The sequence below is a fragment of the Durio zibethinus genome, chromosome 11 (genome assembly GCF_047325235.1).
Source record: "Durio zibethinus cultivar Kanyao isolate XHJ-2024 chromosome 11, ASM4732523v1, whole genome shotgun sequence".
Lineage (NCBI taxonomy): Eukaryota > Viridiplantae > Streptophyta > Magnoliopsida > Malvales > Malvaceae > Durio > Durio zibethinus.
The window spans coordinates 16,781,632-16,796,500 of record NC_143172.1 but is presented as its reverse complement, the minus strand read 5'-3'; the positions used below and the strand labels follow the sequence as shown (position 1 = coordinate 16,796,500).

Sequence of the window (14,869 nt, the reverse complement as noted above, 5' to 3'; positions counted from 1 at the left end):
TATTAATTTTTTATATATAATATTTTTAGATAAAAAGTTTTAGAACAAAAGCAAATAATGATGGGAAATAAGTTTTTGGAAATATTTTGAAGATTTTAAATTTTAGATGAAAATTTTGAAAAAAAATGAGAGATGATATGTACAAGTTTTTTACGTCTCTATATCATAGAAATAGATTTTAATCCATTTACCTTAATAATTGTACTTACAAATATTTAAATGTCTATTATTATTTTTTTAATTGGATTAATTTATAATATTAATTTCATAATGATAATTTATCATCAATTATATGCATTTATAGCATTTATATTGACAAAATTCATGGATATATTAATGAACAATATTTTTGAATGCATATTGGTTTATGACTTAAAACTTAAAAAATGTAAAATATTTATTTTAATATATAAATTGAAGAATTAAAACATTATAAATTATTTAAATGTAATAAGCATGTTTGTAATTATTATTTATTTCATTTTATGATAAGTTGATCAAAATTTTAAAAAAAATCACAATTACATGAACGTGACTATTGTTATTTTATCTATTATGTCCACAATTGCAATAAATGCGATGCGATTGAAAATGCAACCATGACAGTGATTTAAATCCTTGGTGCCAAGTTGTTTTTTTGGCTAGGTTGAGGTACACTCAACAATAAACTAAACTAGTACCTAAAACTTTAGGGTTGATTTGGGTAATGTGTGTAAGTCATATTCATTGAGCTTGATTGTCCACTTGATCAGTTTGCTTGATAGCTTAGGCTTCTGTAGGATTTGCCTAATTGATTGATTGGTTAAGATATTCATTATATGGGATTAGAAATATGTTTGAGCTTTTTGGCTAAGTTTACAATAGCATAGGCTAGTTTTTCTATTCTTTGATAATTGAACTTTGCCCTAGTCTATACTCTACTCACAAAATATTTTGGTCATTGCTTTTCTTCTTTTTGGATTAGTACTGAGCTAATAACTTGATCTGTAGATGCAATGTAGAGATATAACACTTAATCAGGCGTCGATTTTGACAATATGGGAGAGGAAGAGAGGAATTCCTTAGGCTCTTTAAAAGCTTGTTGACACCGAAGTGTCCATTTAAAGTTAGAGGTATTTTTAAATATCTTAAAGAATGATATGCATTGATTTGTCGACCTTGATATAAACCTGCTTAGTGTGGCAACTTCCTAGTCAACCTTTGCACATTTTTTGAGTTTGACACCTTTATATCTAAGATGGCCAAGACTTTTTCAAGGTTAGCTTTTATCATTCTCTTGTTGATCATATATCCCAGGAATTTGTTTGACATAACTGTAAAGGCACATTTACTTGGATTGAGTTTCATATTGTACTTTTAAATGTGTTTAACATTTTTTCCAAGTCTCCTAGATGCTTGGCTAAACTCTTACTTTTCACAATTATGTCAACATACATTTCAATACTGCGGGCGATTTGATCTTTCAACATTTTGTTCTTCAATAATGGTAGGTCGTCCCTATATTTTGCAACCCAAATGACATCATCTTATAATAGTACAAGCCCTTCTTAGTCACTAAAGTTATTTTCTTATCTTGTTTCAACATTTTTATTTGATTTAATTTCAAATATGCATCCATAAAGCTGAGCAAACTATGTTTAGCACTGTCATTTACTAATTGATCTATACTCGATAAAAAAAAATTATCTTTTGGACAAGCGTTATTGAGGTCGGTGAAGTCAATGCATATTCTCCACTTCCCATTATGTTTCTTTACCATTACAACATTTGCTATCCACTCAGAGTAATATATTTTCCTAGTGAATCAAACCCTCAGTAGAGTGTTGACCTCATCTTCAATGGCTTTTTACCTTTCAAGGGCAAAACATCTATTTTTTTTTACCAAACTGGTTTCATGTTTGGATCGGTATGCAATATGTGGACCATTATCAAGGGATTAATTATGAGTATATCTTTTTTTTTTTTTTTACCAAACTAGTTTCATGTTTGGATCGGTATGCAATATGTGGACCATTATCGAGGTATCAATTTTGAGTATATTTTATAGGGTTCATACAAATAGTTTTGTATTATTTCTTAATAGCCATACCAATTTTTCTTTCTTGTCAAGCTTAGCTCCTATTTGTATACATTTATCCTTATTATTTTCAAAAAATAGCATATGTATGATATCTTCTATCAGTTTTAGTTAATTTATATTAATTTCAGACTTTTGATCAATGATTTCATTTTTGTTCACTTAGGCTGAGAATATTTCCTACGAGAAGAACAAATCCCAACATTAGTGTTTGGATGTTTACTTTATTCGTTTAGAAAGATTCATGCATTAGTATGAAAGTATAAACTTCACAGCTCGATAAATGTAGTCATTCATATATTCATGGAACATATTAAGAGCTCAGTTTAAAATAATGTTAGTGCTAGCTTAAGAGTTTAGAGTAAAAAAATTTTCAAAAAATATTTACAAATTATAAGCATAAAAGCTCATTGTTGGCTTTTAAAAAAGCATTTCTCATTTTTTCTCGACTTGGTCGGTCTCATGCTTTTTACCCAGGTTGTCTTCCTTACTTTTACTTTTTTAACCTCAACCTTTATCTCATTTTTTGCTTGGATCTTTTCGACCCTGGATGAGTTTTTAGTTTACTTTTTGGTCTTGCCTTCTATGGTTGTAACATAGCACTATCTTGTTGTCTATTGGTTTCTTCAAATCTTTTCGACTTTATTAGGAGTAGAAAATTTGATTTTAAGGTGAAAAGTTGAATTAATGATTCTTATAATAGACTATCTTGGCTATCCTAAAATCATGTTATATGTTAATGGGATGTTTACCACAATGAATTCAATGACTGAAGTGATACTCCTTGACTTGATCCTAGTGTGATTGACAACCTAATTGTACCTTTTATTGGCACCTGCTCATTCCTAAATTCGATCAGGGTGGTAGTGAAAGCTTTTAACATCTCTTTAGTGATCCTCATCCTCAACATAATAAAGTAGTAAAGGATGTAAGCAATCTCCTGTTATTAAACAAAATCTTTTTCAGTACATGATTGTATACCAAAGCTTGTATAATAATAGCACCTTCATATGAAAACTGGATTTCTTCTAAATCTTTCGAGTTGAAGGAGACCACTTATCCTTCTAACCCTTTTGCTTTTTAGTGGTAGATCCAATAGCTATAACTATGCCATGATCAAACTTCTTTTTGGAGCTTTTGCTAGTTATCATATTGATGATACCTATAATGGGTTTGTTATCCGTATCATTTCTCTTTTTATCTCTCTAGTCGACCTTACGATCAGTATTACCTCAATCACTGTCTTTTCTTCTCTCTTCTTGATTCATTGATTGTTTTTTTCTGTCTTGACCTTCAAAATCCTCTCCCTTCTGTCCTTGCTTTATTCGTTTCACAAATCTGTTTAGTCAATTTATTATGATCAAGTTCTCTATTTTATTCATCAAGATGATATAGTCATCGGCGTTCTGACCATAATCTCTATTAAAAGCACATCTTTTGATCGGGTCTCTTCTGCTATTTATCTCAGTGACTTTGGCCATCCGAGCTTAGAGTTCTTTTGTATTCGCATCAGAATCCTCTCTCGAAAGGATTTAAGTGTTGTGTAGTCATTATATCTTTTACTTGAGCTTTTTGCCCAAAGGTACCTTTAGATTTTTTCCTTTTTAGGGGTTGTTGATTTCTCTTTCTTTTCTAGAAATGAGGTGAGGGGATTTGTCTCTCTCACATTGGTTACTTTTAATTGTAGCTTTAGCATTAATGTACTTCACGATGATTAAAAACATGTAAGCTAAAGTCTTTGATGGCTTTAGAGAGAAGGTGAGCTTGAAATGGTATTGCTTGTCATTCAGCCCGTTTGTTAGGGCGACTACTATTGTAGCTTGTTTTAGATTTTTAACTTGAAGAGCTTCAACATTAAAATGTGTGACATACTCTTTTAAGGATTCATTTATTCCTTAGTAGATAAGCATTAGGCTTAATGTAGTCTTTTTTTGTTCATCGGCTATTGACGAAATGGGTTAAGAAAGAGTGACTGAGCTACTTGAAAGAAGAGATGGTCCTCAGCTTGAGATTGGTATGCTATGATCGAGCTTTTCCCTTTAGTGCTATGGTGAGCCTTTTGCACATAAGAGGTTCCTTAGCTCCCTATATCAACTTATTAGTTTTATAAAACTCAAGGTGATTAAAGGGATCAGGCGTACAGTCATAAGTTTCCAAAGTTGACATTTTGAATCCTTTTGGTGGCAGAGCTCAATCAATGTCCTTCGTAAATAGAGAAGTTTCCAAGAATTTTAGCTTGTTATCAAAAGTGAAAGCTTTATTCTTTAATTCTTTCTCCATCGCATCCATCTGAGCTTCCAAATCTTTATTAAGTTGTGGTTCGGAGGTGGTTTATTTGGATTTTTAGGTGGTGGTCTGTGTTTGGGTGTTTGTAGGATATTGGCTCAGAGGTGTTTCGTATTCTTTAGGTGCTGACGAGGCAGCACTGTCATCGTAGGTCAGCAGCTTTTATGTTGTTAGGTTTTTCAGGGTTGTAAAGTTTGGTATTTTGGAGGTTCATGGAGGAGTCAGGTTTTGTATCATCATTTTAAAGGAATGTAATTATTGGCTGAAGGCTTCAAATTGCTCCATTGTTAGGGCTATCTATGATGGTAGGTTAGGGTTTTGTTGGCTAAGTTGGGTAGTAGTCCTAGTTGCAGCATTATCTTTTTCTTCAACAACTTTTTTCCTAGGTGCCATGGTTAGCTCGGTTAAATGAAACAGCCCCTTACCTAGCACATTAAAATATTGGTGCTGAACTATCTTGTTGAGGGCAAAAACCTAAAATCACTAGGTGGGAGGTCGGTTAATAGCAAAGGTAAGAGATTTATTCAGCGTTTATGCTTTGTTGCTCAAGTTAGGGCTTGGGTGACCCGAGCTCCAAGTAGTAGGATTAGGGCTAATGTTGTTGGCCAGGCTTGAGCTAGCAGTCAACAATCCAGTTGTAAGGTAACAGCTCAGTATTCTTATGAGCCATTTGGTAGCCAGCTGAGGTGACCGAACTGAAGTGAGAACTGAAGCTTCAAGTCAGACTCCACAAGTTAGCTCAAGTCAAAATAACCAAATTACCTTCGTCTAATTGGTAATTCATTTTTTAAGCAAAATGTGTATTCAGCCTTTTACACCATAAAACGATGAATTATTAAGCTTTTGTGGTGAGTTGCGAGCAGAAGATGCATTATTTAATTTCCCATCAAATTGTTAAATGATTGCTTTTGTCATTTAACCATAATTCTTCAGTTATGATGTATGCATTTTCCAATAATTTGGTTTTCTTCATGATTCGTTAAATAGTTACATTCGTGGTGAGGTGTCAGTTTAGACTTTATCTATCTTCCACTATGTAAATTCAATAGCATTCACATCCCTACCTGAAAACTATCAGGTTAATTTGCTAGCTTAAGGGGAAAACAAGTTGCTTAAATGCAATGTTGTTAAATAGATGTAGCTAAACTGCCAGATTTCCCAGAAAACAAACAGAAATGAAGAAGGTTTTTCTAGGTGCCTAATTTCTACAGATGCAGTCTCCGTTGTTGAACTCATCAGCTGGTTAAGATATATATTATTTCTTTCAAGAATTTTAATTGATTTAATATTAGAACTTATAGAGGCAGTCAGTTAGATATAGTACAATAGACTAACTTAATTAAAGTGAATATGCAGTTTAAAATATACTGAACGCCTAACACAAATTATTCTTTTAAACATAACAGCTTATTAGTTAAGGAATATTTCATTTGCTGAGTATATTTTCCGTTCTCCAGTTGGAAACTTTGATGCATTGTTCTCCTAATACTAGTTTGCCAGAAATCAAGCAACACAGCCTTATAACGTGTATCTGACACAATAATATTAAAGCATGTGTAGGGGCTTCCAATCAAAACAGGTAAGTACTGATCCTTTTTTTTTTCAAATATATATGTGTGTGTGTGTGTGTGTGTGTGTGTGTGTAACTTATAGCTACATATTACTTAAATATATGTGATTAAAACTGCTTGTCTTGCATGCTCTTTGAGAAACATTTTAATTTGATGCAAGGAATTTAGAAAGTTTAGCATGTTTGAATGTTATGATGCAGTCATAAGGCAAGCCATAAATAAATTAGCTACAACTGCTAGGGATATTATGACAACAAAAAGTTTCACGGTACTTCTATGGTAATTAAGTTCATCTAATAAGTACAGAAACTTACGCGGGTTTACTGCAGGTAGCATCCAAAAGATATCTTTTATGTTCAGCAAAGAATGTCCATTGAAGTTCATTACTCTAAATTGTAAAGTCTTCAAATCAGTTCAGTTTCTTTGTTCTCCTTATGCTCATTAATATGAAATTTTGATTTGGCTTAGCAAAAAAGTTCGGTTTCTATTCTTTCATAGAGCATAAGTTGATGTCATGCAATTGTTAAGCCAAATGTTATGAACATTGAGAGGCTCCAAATATCTTATCATATTCCACTTCAAGATATGAAATATGCATATTATATTCTATTATAAATGGTCACTACAATCCCTACAATTTCCATAATGCTTGTGCACCTTATTTAAGGTATATATAGTAGTATAAAATTTTAGCAGATGATTGATATGTTGAAATATCTCCCACTTAGGTGTGTATAAACTTTGAAAAACATGAATTGAAAGTGGGAAAACATTAGCTGAAAGGGGTAGTGGATCATCCATGCATCTATTCAATCATTTCCTAAAAGTTAAGCTGAATTCTTTCGTTGGAATGCACTTACGAACTTACATCAGCAGCATATGAGCCAAGTAGCAACCAACTTTTAAGACAGAGGAAGTGTTACATAAACTGGTTGAAAAGAACTTTAGCATGGAAATATGTCAAGTAGAATCAGATATAGAAACTAAGGCAATTATTGACACACAAACACACACACACACATACATATATAGGGGAATGATGAGAAAAATAAATTCATATTGCAGTACACTTCTAGCTTGTTAATATACACGGGCTCAAAGAAGATTAGCTATCAGAAAAGAATTAATTTTGTAACTGTTATCAGCCCTTTTAAGCTGTTGACTTGATTGTTCTAATTTAGGTTACCATGAATCTAAGATACTATATTTAAATACTTAGAACAGAAACAAGGAAAGCATAACATCATTCTAATTATAATTACACACAACAATAATCATTGACAATAGAGTCCACAAGAAAATTCCAAATAGATTTTAAAAAAGAAAAGAAAAAGCAAGTCCATATTACATTCCCTACACAAAGAAAGTCATACATACATAGCATGCCTCTAATATTTATCCACATGACTCGTCAAAGAACTCAAGAAGTAAGGGAAAACCACGTTTTCACAGGTTTTTATTGTTGTAGGCCTCCCATGGTTTGCCAAAGGACATAAAGTCTGTGAGCTGATGCTGCAAACAAATATATGGGCTGGTCAGAATTTTGATTCAGCTACTTCATCTTGGACATTTTTTTTTGCTATACGAGTCTTTTATCATAGTTCTAGTTACGCTTGAGTCTAGAATTATCAATAGCAACAGGTTTGGTTATAAATCAAGAAACTTTGCTGGGGGGGACTTACCTCTTGGTTAATTCCAGCGTTTTGCAGACAATTGAACATCGAATTTGGGCTCCACTTATTCATAATTGCCAAAGATTCATCAACCATATCCCAATGAATCCTTATGTGCTCTCCATCGCGAGAGCTAAGCTCTTTAAACTCAGCTAACACGGCCTCCAAGGAAGGATTGTTCCTGTTGTGATCTTGAATGCCAGATTCTTCACCAGTCTCAAACGAACTCCAAGAACTGAATTTATTCAGATCATTAATGTTTCTGGTGTCATAACATAGCTTTGATTCATCAAACCTTTGAGTCCACATGATCTTTGCTTTTGTCCTCGCCTTTGCCCTTGCCCTGGCCTTTTCTCTCAAATCCCTTGCAAGAGGGCCGAAAGTGATTTTACGTGGCTGTCTAACCTTTTTCTCTTTTGTTGAAGGTTTCCCCTTAGAGAACCTTCCTTCGATAGAAGCCTTGTCAATTCCAGATACCACCTCACCTTCCGAAGTTGAAGATGGACTCTTTTCAGCGGCAACGTTGCAACTGTTATTCATCTGGGAAAGCTGGCTTCTAGCTAGCTTCTTGATTTCTGGCTTTGCCTGGATGAGTAACCACTCAACAGTTCTACTAGCCTTATCATAGCCTAGTATGTCTTGCAAACCAAAGAAATCTCGAGCAACATCAAGAGACAGTCTCATTCTCCGATCTCTTGGTCCGTTAGCTGTATTAATCTTGCTGTGCCGATCTCTCTTGGAAGATGATGATCTCTTTCGCGGTATCTGCTGCTCAGCGGCATTATGGCTTTTTTTGGTGCAGTCAATGGTTGACTCCTCGTTCTTGCTGGAGTCAGGCATGTTAATGATGGTCTCCGAAACTGAATTATCAGTCATCAGGGTTTGGTGATGAAGTAAGAGATCATGGTATTGATGGAGGAAAAAATCATGGTCTTCGAGTTCTAACTCACATTGATTATAATAGGGAGATGGAAAATGAAAAATGGAAAGAGGGAGGTCATCGTGTTTGGAATATGGGGTGATATCAGTAGAAAAATGTCTCTGGAGAATTGAATGGTCAATGTAAGTGATTGGGTCATTGTTGCCATTGTTGTTTGAAGGAAACATTTGAGAGCTTTGTGATTGCACTGAACAACCCTAGCCTCAGGAGCTAGATGGTGGGACTAGCAACTTGAGAATGACACATGCACCATTTATCTCTAAAGTCTAATAAGGTGTATTTCCTTTGAAATTAAAAACCAGCTCCACCACTTCCATATTTCTGCTGATCACTTCCACCTCTGCAAACAAAACATCAGTGTTAGTGAGAAATTAAACCTCCCCCCATGTGTGTTTTAATTTTCCCCTTAGAGCTAGCTAGCTAGCAGTTAGAAGGCAGCCAATCTGAGTTTTTGTCTTAGAAAGGGTAAAAGAGAGAGAGAGAGAGAGAGTGTTTGTCTATTTACACTTCCCAAGCAAGGACGACTACAGCTTGAGAAAGACAGCAGAGGTGATGTACTCTATGTCTATGGGGGCTGTCTCTGTGGGAAGAGAGAGAGAGAAGAGAGGGAATTGAATAAGAGTTGTGAGGAGCTAAAAAATCCCAAAGAGGGGGGATTTATTGCGGACAAAAGAGCCATCTTTTTCTTAATCTTTGTTATTATTATTATTAGTAGCGATATTTTTATTTGTTAGAGAGAGAGTGTGCGCTTACTGCTTGGACCCATGAATTTGAATGAAAGAGGGCAAAGACAACGATATCGTGGGAAGTGAGTGGATAGGAAACACTTAATTAGTATTGTGCCACTTCACGTGGTTGCTGGTGGGAGATTGACAGGGAACTCTTTTTTTTGTTCCTAACTTTATTTTTCCTATCAAATCAACCTGGCTATCTCGAAGTAGAAATTGCATTTGCATGGTCTCTCTCCATAAATAAGGATTTTTTTTTTTCCAGAAACCGTTGAGTAATTAAGTTTATTTTTTTGACTTGAGGCATTAGCTCGATCATTTAAGGTTTTAATTAAATTAATTAATTTAATTTGATTAATTAGTTTATTATTAAATTATTTTTAATTGATTATTAAAATAATTTTAAAGTAATTTTAATTTTTTATTAATTTAATTTAAAATTTTAATTAGTCAAAAAATTTAATTGAAATGTAGTAAATTTAAATTTAAAATTAAAAATGCATAAAATTAATTATTTTTATAAATTATTAGAATTTTTAATTTAATATTTTGATATTTGAATATTTTATTAAATGATTTTATTAAATTTTATTTATTAAATATATAAAATTAATAGTTTAAATATAAATTAATTTAAATATATTTTATTATTTAATTATTAAAAAAATTAGTGACTTAATTAAATTAAATTTGAAGGATGAATTTTTAAATTTAATAAATTTAATTTAATTAATGAAAATAAAAAATAATTTAATTTAATTTACTTAATTCAATTTTAAAATCATCACCCTCTTTACTTTGCTTTGCCGTGACATGTTATGGCAAGATTCACGTAACACAGTAAGGAAAAACGTGGCTAATGGTAAGTGGTAAGCCATAAGACATTAAGGACAATTATTTTCACCCGCAAAGCGCAGAAACATACTGCGAGGCTCCTTTGACTGGGCATCTCATAGCTAGCTAGGGTCGCTTTCCCCAAAAAGAGAGCCCCTCCCCCATTTCTCTCTCTTTCTTCCCGTCAAGTCTTGAGAATGTTGTTGGTCTCCCTCTCCCATGCGTGCTTATCTGGTTAACTTTTTGTTTGAAAGATGCATCGGTCGATTTATTAATATTTTATATTAAAATAAAGGCCATGAAGTCAAGAAAGACTTGCTTGTGCTTCTACTATCATTGCTGCCTGCTACAAGAGCCTCCCCGGAAACCCTAGCCAATTAGAAATTGCCATAACTAAATATTAATCTGTCTCGTCCAATGGAAATAGTCTCTGCCACTATTTTCCTAATTAAAAAATGATCAAGCCCCTTTCACTCTCTCCTCTGCTCTCTAGCCTTGCCTCTAAACTCTATCTTTAGGCACAGCCACCCTTTGTCACATTTTTTTTCTTTCCATTTATGCCTGCCGTTGTTTCCACTTGGATAAACTCATTTCTCTCTCTTTATTTCTTTCTCTAGCTCATCACTGACTGAGTGTGGCTGGCAGAATTAGGAGGACCACATGATATGGAAGAGATGAGCTTAGGTTGTTCTTAGGTTGCTTTCAAAGATGCGATAACTATGAAACAAAAAATATAAAAAATAAAAATTGATCAAATATGCACCATTTTGAAGTGGGTGATAATGAGAGCATAAAACCCTAAAAGTCTCGGTTAGTTTTAAGTACTTTCATTTCCTTTTTTTGAGTTCCTTTCCCTTGTGCTTCCTGATCAGAGTCTACTAATTATCTTTGGTTGAATATCTATCAGTTATTGAATTCCCACTCCCCCCCCCCCCCCCAATATCCACTCACAGGTACGCATGACTTAGATTCATCTGGATTTCAGTCTTTCCCTTCAGGGGATGAACCATTTTCCATTCTAAGCTAAAACATTTAGGTAACTTGTGGGACAATAACCTCTCCACACTGTCTAAATCTGGTAACCATGCATTATCATCAAACAATGCCCTTTCAGACTTATATATGAAAGGTAGCCTTTATTATTATTAATTTATAAATTATTAGTTAATTTTATGTTTCATTCAATTGTCCTATCATTAATTACTTTCAAATAAGGGCGGAGTTATGTAAGGCACACCGAAGCTTAAAAAGTTCTGAAATTATAAATATCTTTAGATAAAATTGAAAGACATCGTATAGATCTAATATATTTGTGGTGAGACTAATAATGAATTTACTAATTATCAATATTACAAAAAAAAAAAAAAAAACATTTTCAGCGATGGGCATTTTAAAAATTTATGTGCATAATCAAATGAAAAATCAATAGTTAAATAATAATTTATTTGTATATATTAAAAATATTTTAATTTGTTATTATTATTATTATTATTATTATTATTATATAAATTAAGCATCTTTTAAATAAAATTTTTAACTCCGAAGCAGCTTTCAAAGCTGGCTAGTGATGCATGTACTGATGGGAAAGAAAGTTTATATACTGCGCATTTTGTCTTCACGGTGTTCAAAAATATCTTCTTGTTTATGATTTCCAACTGGGCATTGTTTTTCGTTGTTCGTAGGAACAGCATGAATGTGGTGGACATATCCTCTCTCTCTCTCTCTCTCATACACACACATATATATGTATATATGTATATGTATGTATGGTTTTGTTGTGAGCTAGCTCCCAGAAAATGGTTAAGGATCCCCACCCAGAAAGGTCTTCGGCCCCAAAAACCCAACCCAAAAAGAATGAAAAAACTTTGAAAAGTAGGAATCACACCTTTTTGGAGTTAAATTTTTTTTTTTTTTAACGTGCATAAATTGTTTTGAATCCATTTCTTTTAAAATTGTCAGTTTTAATGATATGTGAATTAATTCAAAAGTTCGCTGGTTTTTTAGGGTCAAATTAAAATTAGCTAAACTCCTAATCATCCCAATTTTTTTTTGTTAAAAATCTTTATTCTTTTCTCATATCCAACTAAATCCTCAAGGATAATATCCAAAGAAGCATTTGAATTTTATTAAATAAATCCCAGTTATATGTTGTATAAAATTAAAATTATGGAGAATATTTCATATTCTGTTGAAATCTTCTTGATTGGTTGAAGTGACATATAGAAAATGTTTGTCTAGTTTTATTTGGTTGAGCCTAACAATGACAAATACATAAGCTAATGTTATTCTATTAATTCTAGTGACTAGATTTTATTTATTCATTCTCAAATTTAATATCTATAATTATAATTTTTTAAAAATAATATTTATTGTAGATATCCAATTTTATTCAAGGTTTTTTTTATATTATTGGGTCTCAAATTGTATTTTGATATTGATTTTTAAAAGTCATTTTTAAACCCAAATTTAAAGGTTCAAAAGTGTTTTTTACTTATTCATTTTATTTTATTGTTTTTTATTTTAATTTTATTTGGCAAAAAGTCAAAATTCAAAAAAAATAAAAAATAAAAAATGTGAATTTTTTAAAATCAATTTTTCTTTAGATTGTACTTAGATTTAGAAATTGATTGGTGAATTTATTTTGGTAATATTTAAGAATCAAGTTTGTGAAAAAAAAAAGGGAAAAGATCTTAAAGGTGTTAAAAACTAAGTCTTGATAGATTCAGTTGACATTCAAAGTTTTTCAAATTAAATTAGAATTTAAGCCCTATATAAAAAAGCAATACAATTAGCAATCACAAAGTAATTGATATAGCAAATAGAGCAAATACAAAGTTTTGAATTTTGAAGGAGAAGTTCTCGAGTAAAGGGAAAAGAAAATTCAATAAGCAATGAGAGGAGGAGATCACAAGAACAATCGGTAATTTAGTAAGGCAACAAACAATTGAGCAATCAACAATATTAAGAAGAGTCACAAAGTAAAAAAAAAGAAAAAAAAAAGAGACATATGTGTAATATTAAAGCAAACAATGCAAAGCAAAATTTTTCTTGGTAGTAGGTTTTATTTTGAGTTGGTCTAAAAGCATTGGTTATGGACACATTCTTTTATTTTTATTTATTATAGTGTTATATTTATTTGTTGTCTAATATGATTTGAAGTAATATTTGTGATACTAATTCTTTTATAAAATTATTTTGTTTTGCTAGTTTTTTACTTATTCATTTATTTCTATATTTATTTATTCATTATTTGTTTGTTTTCGATTTTATTTTTACCTATTGATATATTGATTTAATTGATGAAAATAAAAATTGAATTGAATTGTTTTAGAAAAGTGTAAATATATTATTTTATGATTAAAAAGTTGTAAATATGATTGTATCATCTTTTGTAATTAATATTTGTAAACAAATAAAATGGTTGTGAATAAATTAGCTTCTTTGTCATAAGATATTTAATAAATCTGACGACGAAGCCTTTTCAAGTAAATAATGAGTTTATCTTGAATACTCTTGAAGTGAAAGAAATTTTCTTTTTGGTGAAAGCTTAAAAACTTTTTTCCAATAATTAAATATTGAAATTAACAAAATGTAAGAATTAAAACCATTTGAATTAAGGCTTAGACAAGATAATATAAGACTAATGTGGTATCAATTTTAGGTGTTATGAGGTGTTCAAACCTTCTCTATACATAACTGACTCCCAAACTTAGTTTTATTGATGTAAACTAAAACTTATTTTTTTTTACAGACCCTTAATTAAGTTTAGGACAACATTAAAAAAGATAGATTCACATAAGTGACTAATCACACCTAGATAAAAAAAATTGATGGCGACTTCATATTTTTATGTTTAATGGTCAGATTCTCAGACTTGAACATTATATCAGTTTGACAACTCTACTGGGGCCCCTTAGAGAGTTTAGCAAGTTATTAATCATAAATTATCTTAAGTCTTAATTTAATGGTTTTTATTTTGCTTATTTATTTCTATATTTTTTTCATTTTTTTCATATGTACTAATCTATTTGTTCGTTTTTTTGGCATATGATTTATTTGGGGTAGGATTTGGATTTGTGAAAAAATGTCAAAGGATTCCTTCACACACACTATACATGCACATTTACGCATAAGCTCTAGATTTAAGCTTTGTCTGTTCTTAGGAGGGAGCAAATACCTACACTCTTGTGAGGTGACAACCTTTGTGTATGTTAGTGAAAACTCCCACTTAAATTAAACCTTGATAGCACTTAATTATATAGTGATTTTACATGTTAAAATAGGTGCAAAGCTTTAAATTTTGGTCGATTTTTGGTGCCTAAATGATGTTTTCTTGATTATGTAGGGTTTAGGATCATGAAATACGATTTCCATACAAGCCATGCAAGTTAGATGTTTAATCGAACTCTACTTGCTTTGCAATTGCTTTATCCATATGGCTAAGTCAAATTCCAAGAAGATTGTATGCATATTTGAAGAGTTTCACTCCACAAATGATACTATTCCATTCAGCTAACCTAGTTTCAAAAGGAAATCAAGTTTACATGTAATAAATGAAAAGATTCAAGTAAGCATGGACTCTAAAGACATTTGACTAAAGGAGTTGTAATTCAAGAATGACTCTTCTATTTATTCATGTAAAAAGTTATGATTTAAAAGGACTTTTGTAAGCTACAACTTAAGAGATTGGATTGAACTCAACTACCTAATCTTGAAATCAATCTTTATCCAAATCTACTAAGAAGCATTAAGCATGATGG

The 14,869-nt window shown here is 31.8% G+C and overlaps 1 protein-coding gene across 1 annotated transcript; it reads right to left on the bottom strand.

The window, feature by feature from the left end:
* Positions 1-7,071: 7,071 nt before the first annotated feature.
* Positions 7,072-9,149, bottom strand: LOC111290766 (transcription factor TCP18-like). The gene is made up of 2 exons (XM_022882230.2): positions 7,617-9,149; positions 7,072-7,446 (listed from the first exon to the last, which is right to left on the bottom strand). The coding sequence occupies exons 1-2, from the start codon at positions 8,712-8,714 to the stop codon at positions 7,381-7,383; spliced, it is 1,164 nt and encodes a 387-aa protein (XP_022737965.2). The 5' UTR covers positions 8,715-9,149; the 3' UTR covers positions 7,072-7,380.
* Between the last annotated feature and the right edge of the window lie 5,720 nt (positions 9,150-14,869).

Coding starts and splice junctions, on each gene's coding strand:
- LOC111290766 (XM_022882230.2), bottom strand. CDS start 8,714: ATGTTTCCTTCAAACAACAATGGCAACAATGACCCAATCACTTACATT. Junction 7,447..7,616: donor ACGCTGGAATTAACCAAGAG/GTAAGTCCCCCC, acceptor ATTTGTTTGCAG/CATCAGCTCACAGACTTTAT.